The 14,788-nt window shown below is 44.3% G+C and overlaps 1 protein-coding gene, 1 long non-coding RNA gene and 1 other non-coding gene across 4 annotated transcripts; 2 read left to right on the top strand and 1 right to left on the bottom strand.

Moving 5' to 3' along the window:
* The first annotated feature begins 7,257 nt into the window (after positions 1 to 7,257).
* On the top strand, positions 7,258 to 7,878 carry LOC144190806 (uncharacterized). Its single transcript, XR_013324989.1, has 3 exons — positions 7,258 to 7,353; positions 7,402 to 7,524; positions 7,740 to 7,878. It is a non-coding gene; the product is annotated as an uncharacterized LOC144190806 (long non-coding RNA).
* Positions 7,571 to 7,669, top strand: LOC144193455 (small nucleolar RNA SNORD16). The gene has a single exon (XR_013325767.1). It is a non-coding gene; the product is annotated as a small nucleolar RNA SNORD16 (small nucleolar RNA).
* Positions 7,879 to 8,453: 575 nt separating the features above from the next.
* On the bottom strand, positions 8,454 to 13,333 carry LOC144190785 (dual specificity mitogen-activated protein kinase kinase 1-like). Of its 2 annotated transcripts, none has more exons than XM_077710862.1 (10): positions 13,100 to 13,333; positions 10,664 to 10,874; positions 10,286 to 10,432; positions 10,131 to 10,208; positions 9,884 to 9,935; positions 9,636 to 9,760; positions 9,308 to 9,485; positions 9,144 to 9,208; positions 9,023 to 9,084; positions 8,454 to 8,942 (listed from the first exon to the last, which is right to left on the bottom strand). In XM_077710862.1, exons 1-10 carry the CDS (start codon positions 13,180 to 13,182, stop codon positions 8,702 to 8,704), a joined length of 1,242 nt encoding a protein of 413 aa, XP_077566988.1. In that variant the 5' UTR covers positions 13,183 to 13,333; the 3' UTR covers positions 8,454 to 8,701. The 2 variants fall into 2 exon arrangements, 1 of the variants encoding a protein (XP_077566988.1); XR_013324988.1 differs by having other exon boundaries at positions 8,706 to 8,828; positions 8,897 to 9,084; positions 13,100 to 13,331.
* Between the last annotated feature and the right edge of the window lie 1,455 nt (positions 13,334 to 14,788).

Here is a 14,788-nt window from a genome sequence, read left to right on the forward strand (position 1 = left end):
TATGACTACTGTGAAAACAAAAGAAGTTCTGAGCCTATAGGATGCGACACATTTTGATGACCCGTGGTGACATGAGCTGCACCTAACTATCTATCCCTTCCATTTCAGACCTTGGAAGAACACCTGCCCGATGCTCACCTGGCCTATGGCTGCATACAGGTGGTCTGAGGGCTTCTCTATCATCAGGGGGAGCTGTCCAACATCTGCATCAAGGATGACAAGTGAGTTTCTACATTAGCTGATGGATGGATAACTGATCCAATTTGCCGTGACGAGAATTCCTGCTTCGGTCCGTGTTTATGACTACTGTGAAAACAAAAGAAGTTCTGAGCCTATAGGATGCGACACATTTTGATGACCCGTGGTGACATGAGCTGCACCTAACTATCTATCCCTTCCATTTCAGACCTTGGAAGAACACCTGCCCGATGCTCACCTGGCCTATGGCTGCATACAGGTGGTCTGAGGGCTTCTCTATCATCAGGGGGAGCTGTCCAACATCTGCATCAAGGATGACAAGTGAGTTTCTACATTAGCTGATGGATGGATAACTGATCCAATTTGCCGTGACGAGAATTCCTGCTTCGGTCCGTGTTTATGACTACTGTGAAAACAAAAGAAGTTCTGAGCCTATAGGATGCGACACATTTTGATGACCCGTGGTGACATGAGCTGCACCTAACTATCTATCCCTTCCATTTCAGACCTTGGAAGAACACCTGCCCGATGCTCACCTGGCCTATGGCTGCATACAGGTGGTCTGAGGGCTTCTCTATCATCAGGGGGAGCTGTCCAACATCTGCATCAAGGATGACAAGTGAGTTTCTACATTAGCTGATGGATGGATAACTGATCCAATTTGCCGTGACGAGAATTCCTGCTTCGGTCCGTGTTTATGACTACTGTGAAAACAAAAGAAGTTCTGAGCCTATAGGATGCGACACATTTTGATGACCCGTGGTGACATGAGCTGCACCTAACTATCTATCCCTTCCATTTCAGACCTTGGAAGAACACCTGCCCGATGCTCACCTGGCCTATGGCTGCATACAGGTGGTCTGAGGGCTTCTCTATCATCAGGGGGAGCTGTCCAACATCTGCATCAAGGATGACAAGTGAGTTTCTACATTAGCTGATGGATGGATAACTGATCCAATTTGCCGTGACGAGAATTCCTGCTTCGGTCCGTGTTTATGACTACTGTGAAAACAAAAGAAGTTCTGAGCCTATAGGATGCGACACATTTTGATGACCCGTGGTGACATGAGCTGCACCTAACTATCTATCCCTTCCATTTCAGACCTTGGAAGAACACCTGCCCGATGCTCACCTGGCCTATGGCTGCATACAGGTGGTCTGAGGGCTTCTCTATCATCAGGGGGAGCTGTCCAACATCTGCATCAAGGATGACAAGTGAGTTTCTACATTAGCTGATGGATGGATAACTGATCCAATTTGCCGTGACGAGAATTCCTGCTTCGGTCCGTGTTTATGACTACTGTGAAAACAAAAGAAGTTCTGAGCCTATAGGATGCGACACATTTTGATGACCCGTGGTGACATGAGCTGCACCTAACTATCTATCCCTTCCATTTCAGACCTTGGAAGAACACCTGCCCGATGCTCACCTGGCCTATGGCTGCATACAGGTGGTCTGAGGGCTTCTCTATCATCAGGGGGAGCTGTCCAACATCTGCATCAAGGATGACAAGTGAGTTTCTACATTAGCTGATGGATGGATAACTGATCCAATTTGCCGTGACGAGAATTCCTGCTTCGGTCCGTGTTTATGACTACTGTGAAAACAAAAGAAGTTCTGAGCCTATAGGATGCGACACATTTTGATGACCCGTGGTGACATGAGCTGCACCTAACTATCTATCCCTTCCATTTCAGACCTTGGAAGAACACCTGCCCGATGCTCACCTGGCCTATGGCTGCATACAGGTGGTCTGAGGGCTTCTCTATCATCAGGGGGAGCTGTCCAACATCTGCATCAAGGATGACAAGTGAGTTTCTACATTAGCTGATGGATGGATAACTGATCCAATTTGCCGTGACGAGAATTCCTGCTTCGGTCCGTGTTTATGACTACTGTGAAAACAAAAGAAGTTCTGAGCCTATAGGATGCGACACATTTTGATGACCCGTGGTGACATGAGCTGCACCTAACTATCTATCCCTTCCATTTCAGACCTTGGAAGAACACCTGCCCGATGCTCACCTGGCCTATGGCTGCATACAGGTGGTCTGAGGGCTTCTCTATCATCAGGGGGAGCTGTCCAACATCTGCATCAAGGATGACAAGTGAGTTTCTACATTAGCTGATGGATGGATAACTGATCCAATTTGCCGTGACGAGAATTCCTGCTTCGGTCCGTGTTTATGACTACTGTGAAAACAAAAGAAGTTCTGAGCCTATAGGATGCGACACATTTTGATGACCCGTGGTGACATGAGCTGCACCTAACTATCTATCCCTTCCATTTCAGACCTTGGAAGAACACCTGCCCGATGCTCACCTGGCCTATGGCTGCATACAGGTGGTCTGAGGGCTTCTCTATCATCAGGGGGAGCTGTCCAACATCTGCATCAAGGATGACAAGTGAGTTTCTACATTAGCTGATGGATGGATAACTGATCCAATTTGCCGTGACGAGAATTCCTGCTTCGGTCCGTGTTTATGACTACTGTGAAAACAAAAGAAGTTCTGAGCCTATAGGATGCGACACATTTTGATGACCCGTGGTGACATGAGCTGCACCTAACTATCTATCCCTTCCATTTCAGACCTTGGAAGAACACCTGCCCGATGCTCACCTGGCCTATGGCTGCATACAGGTGGTCTGAGGGCTTCTCTATCATCAGGGGGAGCTGTCCAACATCTGCATCAAGGATGACAAGTGAGTTTCTACATTAGCTGATGGATGGATAACTGATCCAATTTGCCGTGACGAGAATTCCTGCTTCGGTCCGTGTTTATGACTACTGTGAAAACAAAAGAAGTTCTGAGCCTATAGGATGCGACACATTTTGATGACCCGTGGTGACATGAGCTGCACCTAACTATCTATCCCTTCCATTTCAGACCTTGGAAGAACACCTGCCCGATGCTCACCTGGCCTATGGCTGCATACAGGTGGTCTGAGGGCTTCTCTATCATCAGGGGGAGCTGTCCAACATCTGCATCAAGGATGACAAGTGAGTTTCTACATTAGCTGATGGATGGATAACTGATCCAATTTGCCGTGACGAGAATTCCTGCTTCGGTCCGTGTTTATGACTACTGTGAAAACAAAAGAAGTTCTGAGCCTATAGGATGCGACACATTTTGATGACCCGTGGTGACATGAGCTGCACCTAACTATCTATCCCTTCCATTTCAGACCTTGGAAGAACACCTGCCCGATGCTCACCTGGCCTATGGCTGCATACAGGTGGTCTGAGGGCTTCTCTATCATCAGGGGGAGCTGTCCAACATCTGCATCAAGGATGACAAGTGAGTTTCTACATTAGCTGATGGATGGATAACTGATCCAATTTGCCGTGACGAGAATTCCTGCTTCGGTCCGTGTTTATGACTACTGTGAAAACAAAAGAAGTTCTGAGCCTATAGGATGCGACACATTTTGATGACCCGTGGTGACATGAGCTGCACCTAACTATCTATCCCTTCCATTTCAGACCTTGGAAGAACACCTGCCCGATGCTCACCTGGCCTATGGCTGCATACAGGTGGTCTGAGGGCTTCTCTATCATCAGGGGGAGCTGTCCAACATCTGCATCAAGGATGACAAGTGAGTTTCTACATTAGCTGATGGATGGATAACTGATCCAATTTGCCGTGACGAGAATTCCTGCTTCGGTCCGTGTTTATGACTACTGTGAAAACAAAAGAAGTTCTGAGCCTATAGGATGCGACACATTTTGATGACCCGTGGTGACATGAGCTGCACCTAACTATCTATCCCTTCCATTTCAGACCTTGGAAGAACACCTGCCCGATGCTCACCTGGCCTATGGCTGCATACAGGTGGTCTGAGGGCTTCTCTATCATCAGGGGGAGCTGTCCAACATCTGCATCAAGGATGACAAGTGAGTTTCTACATTAGCTGATGGATGGATAACTGATCCAATTTGCCGTGACGAGAATTCCTGCTTCGGTCCGTGTTTATGACTACTGTGAAAACAAAAGAAGTTCTGAGCCTATAGGATGCGACACATTTTGATGACCCGTGGTGACATGAGCTGCACCTAACTATCTATCCCTTCCATTTCAGACCTTGGAAGAACACCTGCCCGATGCTCACCTGGCCTATGGCTGCATACAGGTGGTCTGAGGGCTTCTCTATCATCAGGGGGAGCTGTCCAACATCTGCATCAAGGATGACAAGTGAGTTTCTACATTAGCTGATGGATGGATAACTGATCCAATTTGCCGTGACGAGAATTCCTGCTTCGGTCCGTGTTTATGACTACTGTGAAAACAAAAGAAGTTCTGAGCCTATAGGATGCGACACATTTTGATGACCCGTGGTGACATGAGCTGCACCTAACTATCTATCCCTTCCATTTCAGACCTTGGAAGAACACCTGCCCGATGCTCACCTGGCCTATGGCTGCATACAGGTGGTCTGAGGGCTTCTCTATCATCAGGGGGAGCTGTCCAACATCTGCATCAAGGATGACAAGTGAGTTTCTACATTAGCTGATGGATGGATAACTGATCCAATTTGCCGTGACGAGAATTCCTGCTTCGGTCCGTGTTTATGACTACTGTGAAAACAAAAGAAGTTCTGAGCCTATAGGATGCGACACATTTTGATGACCCGTGGTGACATGAGCTGCACCTAACTATCTATCCCTTCCATTTCAGACCTTGGAAGAACACCTGCCCGATGCTCACCTGGCCTATGGCTGCATACAGGTGGTCTGAGGGCTTCTCTATCATCAGGGGGAGCTGTCCAACATCTGCATCAAGGATGACAAGTGAGTTTCTACATTAGCTGATGGATGGATAACTGATCCAATTTGCCGTGACGAGAATTCCTGCTTCGGTCCGTGTTTATGACTACTGTGAAAACAAAAGAAGTTCTGAGCCTATAGGATGCGACACATTTTGATGACCCGTGGTGACATGAGCTGCACCTAACTATCTATCCCTTCCATTTCAGACCTTGGAAGAACACCTGCCCGATGCTCACCTGGCCTATGGCTGCATACAGGTGGTCTGAGGGCTTCTCTATCATCAGGGGGAGCTGTCCAACATCTGCATCAAGGATGACAAGTGAGTTTCTACATTAGCTGATGGATGGATAACTGATCCAATTTGCCGTGACGAGAATTCCTGCTTCGGTCCGTGTTTATGACTACTGTGAAAACAAAAGAAGTTCTGAGCCTATAGGATGCGACACATTTTGATGACCCGTGGTGACATGAGCTGCACCTAACTATCTATCCCTTCCATTTCAGACCTTGGAAGAACACCTGCCCGATGCTCACCTGGCCTATGGCTGCATACAGGTGGTCTGAGGGCTTCTCTATCATCAGGGGGAGCTGTCCAACATCTGCATCAAGGATGACAAGTGAGTTTCTACATTAGCTGATGGATGGATAACTGATCCAATTTGCCGTGACGAGAATTCCTGCTTCGGTCCGTGTTTATGACTACTGTGAAAACAAAAGAAGTTCTGAGCCTATAGGATGCGACACATTTTGATGACCCGTGGTGACATGAGCTGCACCTAACTATCTATCCCTTCCATTTCAGACCTTGGAAGAACACCTGCCCGATGCTCACCTGGCCTATGGCTGCATACAGGTGGTCTGAGGGCTTCTCTATCATCAGGGGGAGCTGTCCAACATCTGCATCAAGGATGACAAGTGAGTTTCTACATTAGCTGATGGATGGATAACTGATCCAATTTGCCGTGACGAGAATTCCTGCTTCGGTCCGTGTTTATGACTACTGTGAAAACAAAAGAAGTTCTGAGCCTATAGGATGCGACACATTTTGATGACCCGTGGTGACATGAGCTGCACCTAACTATCTATCCCTTCCATTTCAGACCTTGGAAGAACACCTGCCCGATGCTCACCTGGCCTATGGCTGCATACAGGTGGTCTGAGGGCTTCTCTATCATCAGGGGGAGCTGTCCAACATCTGCATCAAGGATGACAAGTGAGTTTCTACATTAGCTGATGGATGGATAACTGATCCAATTTGCCGTGACGAGAATTCCTGCTTCGGTCCGTGTTTATGACTACTGTGAAAACAAAAGAAGTTCTGAGCCTATAGGATGCGACACATTTTGATGACCCGTGGTGACATGAGCTGCACCTAACTATCTATCCCTTCCATTTCAGACCTTGGAAGAACACCTGCCCGATGCTCACCTGGCCTATGGCTGCATACAGGTGGTCTGAGGGCTTCTCTATCATCAGGGGGAGCTGTCCAACATCTGCATCAAGGATGACAAGTGAGTTTCTACATTAGCTGATGGATGGATAACTGATCCAATTTGCCGTGACGAGAATTCCTGCTTCGGTCCGTGTTTATGACTACTGTGAAAACAAAAGAAGTTCTGAGCCTATAGGATGCGACACATTTTGATGACCCGTGGTGACATGAGCTGCACCTAACTATCTATCCCTTCCATTTCAGACCTTGGAAGAACACCTGCCCGATGCTCACCTGGCCTATGGCTGCATACAGGTGGTCTGAGGGCTTCTCTATCATCAGGGGGAGCTGTCCAACATCTGCATCAAGGATGACAAGTGAGTTTCTACATTAGCTGATGGATGGATAACTGATCCAATTTGCCGTGACGAGAATTCCTGCTTCGGTCCGTGTTTATGACTACTGTGAAAACAAAAGAAGTTCTGAGCCTATAGGATGCGACACATTTTGATGACCCGTGGTGACATGAGCTGCACCTAACTATCTATCCCTTCCATTTCAGACCTTGGAAGAACACCTGCCCGATGCTCACCTGGCCTATGGCTGCATACAGGTGGTCTGAGGGCTTCTCTATCATCAGGGGGAGCTGTCCAACATCTGCATCAAGGATGACAAGTGAGTTTCTACATTAGCTGATGGATGGATAACTGATCCAATTTGCCGTGACGAGAATTCCTGCTTCGGTCCGTGTTTATGACTACTGTGAAAACAAAAGAAGTTCTGAGCCTATAGGATGCGACACATTTTGATGACCCGTGGTGACATGAGCTGCACCTAACTATCTATCCCTTCCATTTCAGACCTTGGAAGAACACCTGCCCGATGCTCACCTGGCCTATGGCTGCATACAGGTGGTCTGAGGGCTTCTCTATCATCAGTCAGCAAACTGGCAGGTGAGAGGAAGAAACAGAGTACTGATTTCAACTATTTTTTTTAAACAGAGAATTTGAATTTCAGGTCACCAGACCAGTGCTGAATCCTGGGGTACTGGACGAGCCGTCGCCCGTATCCCTCGTGTGAGGGGTGGCGGTACTCACCGTTCTGGTCGGGGTGCCTTTGGAAATGTATCCTTTCTTTATTAGATATTGTGCTGCTTCGTGGTTCATTATGTGCAATGATGGTGTAATTTGCGTCCGACACTGTGTACAGTGACACAATGCCTGCTGTCAAATACTGGCTCAGTTGACTGATGAATATTTTTTCTGAGCACAAATGTGTAGTCTTTAAAAAAATATATATATTGACAGTTATTGTTAAACAATCTTAACTTTGTCTTAAGATGTGTCGTGGAGGGCGCATGTTTGCTCCCACCAAAACCTGGCGCCGTTGGCACCGCAAGATCAACATCACCCAGAAGCGTTATGCTATGTGCTCAGTTCTGGCCGCTACTGCCATTCCTTCACTTGTCATGTCCAAGGGTGAGATGGTTTCTAGGATCAGAACTTAAGAACTTGTTACTCTTAACTCATTGGCTACCATGTTATGTTAAACATTGTTTCCATTTCGGGTGGCTCGGTTAAACTTTAAAAAGGATGGCTCTAAATTGGGTCAGTTGACAGGAATTTTGAAAATATTACTTCTGTGTTCATGCCATTTGTTTACAGTACTTGACAACCTCACCTACTGTTTTGTAGCACTTCTCCCACCTGGAGGAGCTGTGCTACATCTGCAAAAAAATCCCTTTTTTGCAATTCAGGAGAGAGAATGCCTTTAATTGAAAACAAGAACTAGGCCCTAAAATGACACATTTCAGAGTTTCTCAATAAGGCCTTTGCAAAATGATTAAATTCCCACTTCATGTCGGTGTATCTGAACCCTGATTTTATGGAAGTCTTGAGCAATTTAAAACTGCTGTGCTTGCTATTAAGTTGGATTAATACATTGTTGCTAATTGTTATTTATTTATTCTTACAGAAAAACCTGAAGACCATTTGGAGACTGGGAACATGTGCCCGTTAAAACCAAGGGAGCCAGCCTTCAGAAAGCAAACAAGCCATGTTCACATTTTAATTTATTAAACGTTTCACCACAACAACTTTGGGCTTCAAGCATACTTATTATGGTATTAGAAAAAGATGGCTTTTTAGTCAGACTTGCGTCACAGCCCAAATTACATTTCACTTGTGTAATTCTCTGCATTTGGGTTTACAATGAAAATATAACATTTGATTGCACTTTTTGGCATAACACCACATACAAATTGTAGAAACTACCCCTGTTAGAGGATTTAAAGGGTGTATTTTATTGGCGGAGGTTACATTGCTGAGCCGTGAGTGGGTGTCCCGGGCTGGTTGAGTCCAATTGTGGTGCACAGCCAGCCAGCAAAATCAACGTGCTCTGCCTCTGACTTCCTGATAAAAGGATGTACCTGTTGAAGCATGAAATTTTGCATTGGCTTAAATGAACAAGATGGGGACAATGTTGAATAGGACTAACCATCAACTGTTTCAGGTCAGCTCTTTCAGCAGGGTTCTTTATCAAGCTAAAATGGAACACAAACAAGTGGCAAATAGTATGAAGTAAATATGTATAGGAAACAAAACTCGAGACATTTCACCTTACCATTTATTGACAAACTGGTGGAATTCTACGCTGAATAACATCTCTGGCAGTTTTGGTGGAGGCTATTCATTAGATAGTATTAGTGATGCTGTCATTTGAAACACATTGTGGAAATCCTCACCTCATTGACGATATAATCAAGTAATTCAAAGATGGCCATTGGAGGTCTACAGTCTGACCCATGTGCTGGGGGAAAAGTTAAAACCATTGCGCACGTCAGTGTGAATGCTTAATTGCTAGATGGGAACTTTAGATTCTTAATCTTATAGCTGCCAGGAAGCTTACCCTTTGGTGAGTACTCTGCAGAGTTCCCATCCCCTGCTTGACTTCCAAAAATGTCTTCCAGCTCTTTTGGGTCAGGTGGGGGGATAGGAAAGCGTCCGATGGCCATTTCAACCAGGGAGAGCCCCATACTCCAAATGTCAGACTGGACGGAGTAATGGGTGCCTTGTAAACGCTCGGGCTGTGTGAAAGATTAAACATGGTGATGAAATGACGTATTTTTTGAACTGCTAAAGAAATTTGCTGCAGAAGTATAAAAATAGCCACAGGATTGGACATCTGTCCTCATCAATGGCATGTAAAGATGAAGTAGATTTCAAAATCAACTTACAGACATGTAGGAGCGTGTGCCCACAAAGGAGTTGGCCATGGAGTCTATAAGCTGCCCACTAACTCCAAAGTCGCAGAGCTTGATCTCACCACGGGAATTCACCAGGATGTTAGAAGGCTTGACATCTGAGAAAAACAATGTTTGATATGAGGGAGAAATTACATGATTGGAAACAAATGTTCCCGAAGAATAATTTTGTGTGCTTAATTATTGGGTATATGTTGGATTAGTCGAGTGGAGTGATTGACCTCTGTGCATGATCTTGTGTTTCTCCCTCAGGTAGGAGAGCCCTTTGATGACCTGTGAAAATATATAATGGTATTTAATGATTTTTTTTTCAGCTATATATTGCTATAAAAAGTTGGCATGCAGCATAGTTGCATTTGTGTTTTGGGGTGCTTATTTTACGGTGATTATTCATTTCTCATTTCAAGCTTGTGTGAGCAAATAATGCCATACATTTGTGAAATGAAATGACCAAAATGTTCTACATACAGCAATACTGATTTTTCCCAGAATTTGCTCTGGGATCTTTCCAGCTTTCTTGAGTGACTGATCCAGGGATCCACCATCCTAAAGCAGCAAATGAGGAAATAAGGTGGGAGACCTTTTGTAGAGCCAAAATAAAAATAGCCTGTTAAATAGTCTACCATATTTTCCATGCAGATGCTGATTTCACCATCACTGTAGAAGGCTCCATAGAAGCCCACGATGTACGGGGAGTTGCATTCATGGAGTACTTGAAGTTCCCTTATGATCTGGTTCCGGATGGCGGGTTTGATTTCCAGGTGAATAAGCTGCAATACATAAAGCTCCTCCTCACAATCACCAGAAGTTTAGACATTTTTGTTTATGACAATGGCCATTATTTTCAGGGGTGGACAAAATATTGAATTTGAATTCATGAAGGATAGCCCCTCATAGTTTATATGAGATTTCCCCTTAAATTTCTCTCCTAAGACCGATATGCCTAATGAACTAAAGTCATGATTTGATCTGTCACGGGGATTCCCAATGGATAGCTTTACCTTCCTGGCCATGATCAACCCAGAAGGTCTATGGGAAACCTTGAAGACAACTCCTCCATTGCCTGCTCCAAGTTCACATATCTTTTCAAAGTCGTCATCCTTTAGCTCTCCCACTTTCTGTTTCTGCGTCAGGAAGGCTTCCAAACGTTTGCGTTGCTGCTCGTCCAATTCCAGCTCTTCTAGTTTCTTCTGCAGGGCTTCCAAGTTTGTCCTTTGGGGGACAGAAAAGAAAAAAAAACACGTTCTTCCTACGTTCTACACATTTTCTAAAGTCCACTTTGACAGAACTTTGGCAGGTGCTGCTTTTTTTGTAGCATCTGCTACCCCAGAGACTCAAGAAGCAGTTCAGTAGTGCGTTCAACCGAGTAGGCCAAATAGAAGAGACGGCTTTTAGGGACAATGATGTCAAGCGAGTGGACAGAAATAGTGAGAGCTACTGCTTTTGCCTCATGCTCTCTTGTAGAGCTTATCAATTTTATTCAGGGGCCTCTAGTTCCTTTTGTGCTGCCATGGCAACCAATTACCTTGAGAACCCAACGGGATGAAGTGACAAAGAGCTCTTTCGACAGGCTCCATCTTTGATTTATTGTCAGTGAGGATTTACGGCATTATATTGTGTGGTATTTCAATCATTGAGTCTTTTGATCGATGGCATTGCACGGAAGATTTCTTTTTATTTTGGATGTCGGGCCTTGTATAACCATGGCGACGACGTGCCTACATGCCGAGGTTGAGTTAGTCCTGGGTGGTGTGGGTGTTATGTCAACAAGAGCACACTCCACGCGCCAATACGGCATGTGGGAAGGACTAAGAGTGGAAGGGAAGTGTGCACGATGCAGGCCTCTTGAACTTTATGCGCATAACAACCAAGGACATCTGCCAGAGTGGAAATAAAGAGAGGCTTGCTTGTGTAATCTACTTTCAAAAGCAACTTTTTGCAAGGCCTCTTGTCAGAATAATGGATTTTAGCAATCATTTTCATGATATGCCTACCTATGAAGGGATGTTAAAATCTGTAATCAGGTATTCCTGAGTGAGCTTTGGATGAGTCCATATCTGTTTGTGTGGGTTCAAGTCTCGGTACTTCATCCCACCTTCTTTGACACGCATGTTAGCTTTGAGTATGTGATCATGACTGAACTCTTAAATGGAAGAGGTATAATTTGAAGAGTATTCAAATTCTTGAATGCCTTTTTAGACAGGGTGTAGCATTAATGGACGAGTCACCACTTGCCTTACACAAGCAGGAATGCGTTAACGGATGTCGTCATGACTAAAAAAGCCAAGATGACTTTAGGCACACAGTAATTATCAACTGACGTGTGTAAGCCATGTTGAAAACGTATATGTTTTATTCATTTAACTCATTGGCTGCCACTGAATCATCACGTTTCGGTTTCATTGACGGTTCTAGGAGTCCAATCCATTTGGACTGGGAGTTAAAAATTTCCACTCAAAATGGATTGGACACCTAGAGCGCCATCAATTGAACTGAAAGATGAGCATTCACAGCCAGTCCTCCTGGTTTAAATGAGTTGGACATCTATCACTATCAGTGGAATGCAATGGGTTAAATACATTCAAAAATGTATCGCTGAACATATTATTCGTTTTTAACTTTAACCACTTTGTTTTGATTAACAATGCACACCAAAATACAATAATGATGATTTTTTTCATTCATTCATATTCTGAACCGTTTTATCCTCCTTAGGTTCGCGGGAGGTGCTGGAGCCTATCCTGACTTTGGGCCAGAGGCAAGATACGGATAATGAATATTTAAAAATATATAATAATTTCCAATATTACGTCATTTTAATGATCCAGTATGGTCATTTCAAATTTTCAATAGCTGTCCACTGTAGTGACAAGTACTATATGCAACAGTTACATTAAAAAATGTTATAGTCACTTCCACGGTCCCTTTTATGAACTGTATATACTAATCAGAAAGCAAAAAAGGGAAAGCTTTAAATATAAATTCAAAACTTTGCACCATTTGCTTGTCCTTAGGAAAGCGTGAAGGCAATTTCTCAAGCCAAGGTAGCCATAGTTACTGCACATTCCCGCATTATGCAAAAAAAAAAATCTTCACGCGTAGGATGCTGCATTATCAACAGAGGCAACAATAAAATAACTCCTCGTTTGAGGACTGATAAATGATGTAATTCCCATTCTTTTTTATTTACCTGGAATGGCTGGGAAATAATAACTCCAGCACAATGCTACTTCTCACTATCACAGTTAGTGGTGATAAACTTGCAAGGTCAATTCATAAATATTCATATCCCAATGATGTGGTTATATAAGGTAAACCCTCATGAAATGGAACTTCTAATCATCATGAATGGTTCATCTGCTCAGACGTTAAATCACGCAGCTCGAAAATCAATGGGTACGCTAGGTGTTGGATTCGAACCCGCGACCGAGACTCACTCTGTGGCTCCATTGCCGTTGATGACGTTCCCATCGGGAATCGGTTTGAGTTGGATGGGCTCAGGCTTCCTTCGCTTCTGCATCTTCTCCCCAAATGACTCGCAAACCTGCCGTCGTGTGGGTGACGATGATGTTTTTTTTCTCTTCTGATGAGGCCGACTAAAGGAGAAAGTGTTTAAAAAAAAGAGCGGCTGTGGAGCTGTGGCGAGCAGCACAGAGTTAGTTATTAATGGCTGAATGGGAATAATCCGGAAGATGTGACGTCATGAAAATATTTACACTGCTCTTCCGCACGACCGTGTGTGTGTGGTTTAGCGCTCCCCCTAGTGGCCACAAATCACTTCCCCCAACTTTTCCATAGAAGGGGACCTCTTTGACTTGAGAAAATTCTGCAAATCTTCAATATGTCTACTTAAAATATTGACTACTAGTGCTATGGTCTCGGCTTATCTTCTCATTTACCCATTTTCTATACCACACATTCAGAAATTCTCACAAGGGTCGCGGGGGTGCTGGAGCCTATCTCAGCCAACCGCAGGGCACAATTAGCCGCACAATCATTCAACCTCATACTTATGGGTAATTTAGAGTGTACAACCAGCCTACTTCCAAGTTTGTGGGATGTGGCAGGAAGCCGTAGCACCCGGAGAAAACCCACGCAAGCGTAGGGAGAACATGCAAACTCCGATGTGTAAATATGTGTACATATTGTGGTTCTACTTTTGTCTATGTACCTTCAATCTGGTTTCTTGAGCACTTGAGCAGACCTCCACTTCTTTAAATTCTCTACATTCCTTCCTCTTTGGCTGCTCTGTATAAATTTGCTTTCCTATGTAACGTTTCAGTGCCTTAATCTTAAACCAAGCACAAATCCGGCGCAACCATTTGAACAGCCTGGCCATGTAGCATGAAGATGGCACGTCAAGCGAAACTTGAAAAAGCACCAAAATGTGCTGTGACGTCCCGATGGCAGACACATGAGGGCTGCCTGACCAAGGAACATCATAAATACAGAATCCCCCCCCCCTCCCAGAATTGATAAACAGTGTGGAAAAAAAAATTCCGGCATGTCTCTGGACAGAAGTTGTATAAATTCAAAGTTGCTTTTGACAAATTGGCATATGTCCACCCAAGCAAAACTGGCCTCTAATAGCATCCTCTCTCACACGGACCGTAAAACATCCACACTCGCCGAGAAATCTATTCTCATTGCATTTAACCTCTGAGAGCCAAATGTGTTTTTTAGAGCCTTGTGATAAAACATATATTATCATTCCGTGGGGTTGTTTATCAAGTTTTTCAGACACCGTGCTTTAGATTTATGCCTTGGATGAAATCTAATTTGTGATGTTCAGTTCAAAAATAGTTTGAAAAAAAAACAGTGTCTTTCCCATTGATTTATGTGGCCAGACTCTTGAGGATTAATCTACTAAGGGACTTAAGTTCTGTACTTTATATATTTTTTAATGATCATAAAATAGTTTTATTTGAGTGGAGGGGGAGGGGGGGTTCTTTTACCCAGAGAATTCTTTTTTACATTGTCATCATGGCCACGCCTAACATTCTTTAGTGCCCAATAATCTTAGTAAACCAGCTTGGTCACCTTGTTTCAAAATTAAATCACAGTAAAGTCAATTAGTTGTATATTGACACTCCATTGAAACCCCCTTTTTTTACCGTAAAAATAAA

Source organism: Stigmatopora nigra, chromosome 2, assembly GCF_051989575.1.
Source record: "Stigmatopora nigra isolate UIUO_SnigA chromosome 2, RoL_Snig_1.1, whole genome shotgun sequence".
Classification (NCBI taxonomy): Eukaryota; Metazoa; Chordata; class Actinopteri; order Syngnathiformes; family Syngnathidae; genus Stigmatopora; species Stigmatopora nigra.

What these genes read in the sequence shown, in the direction of transcription:
- LOC144190785 (XM_077710862.1), bottom strand. Translation starts at nt 13,182, where the DNA reads ATGCAGAAGCGAAGGAAGCCTGAGCCCATCCAACTCAAACCGATTCCC. An exon ending in GGTTGATCATGGCCAGGAAG is followed by an intron (nt 10,433 to 10,663) that starts GTAAAGCTATCC and finishes TATGTATTGCAG; the next exon opens with CTTATTCACCTGGAAATCAA. An exon ending in ACACAAGATCATGCACAGAG is followed by an intron (nt 9,761 to 9,883) that starts GTCAATCACTCC and finishes TGTTTTTCTCAG; the next exon opens with ATGTCAAGCCTTCTAACATC.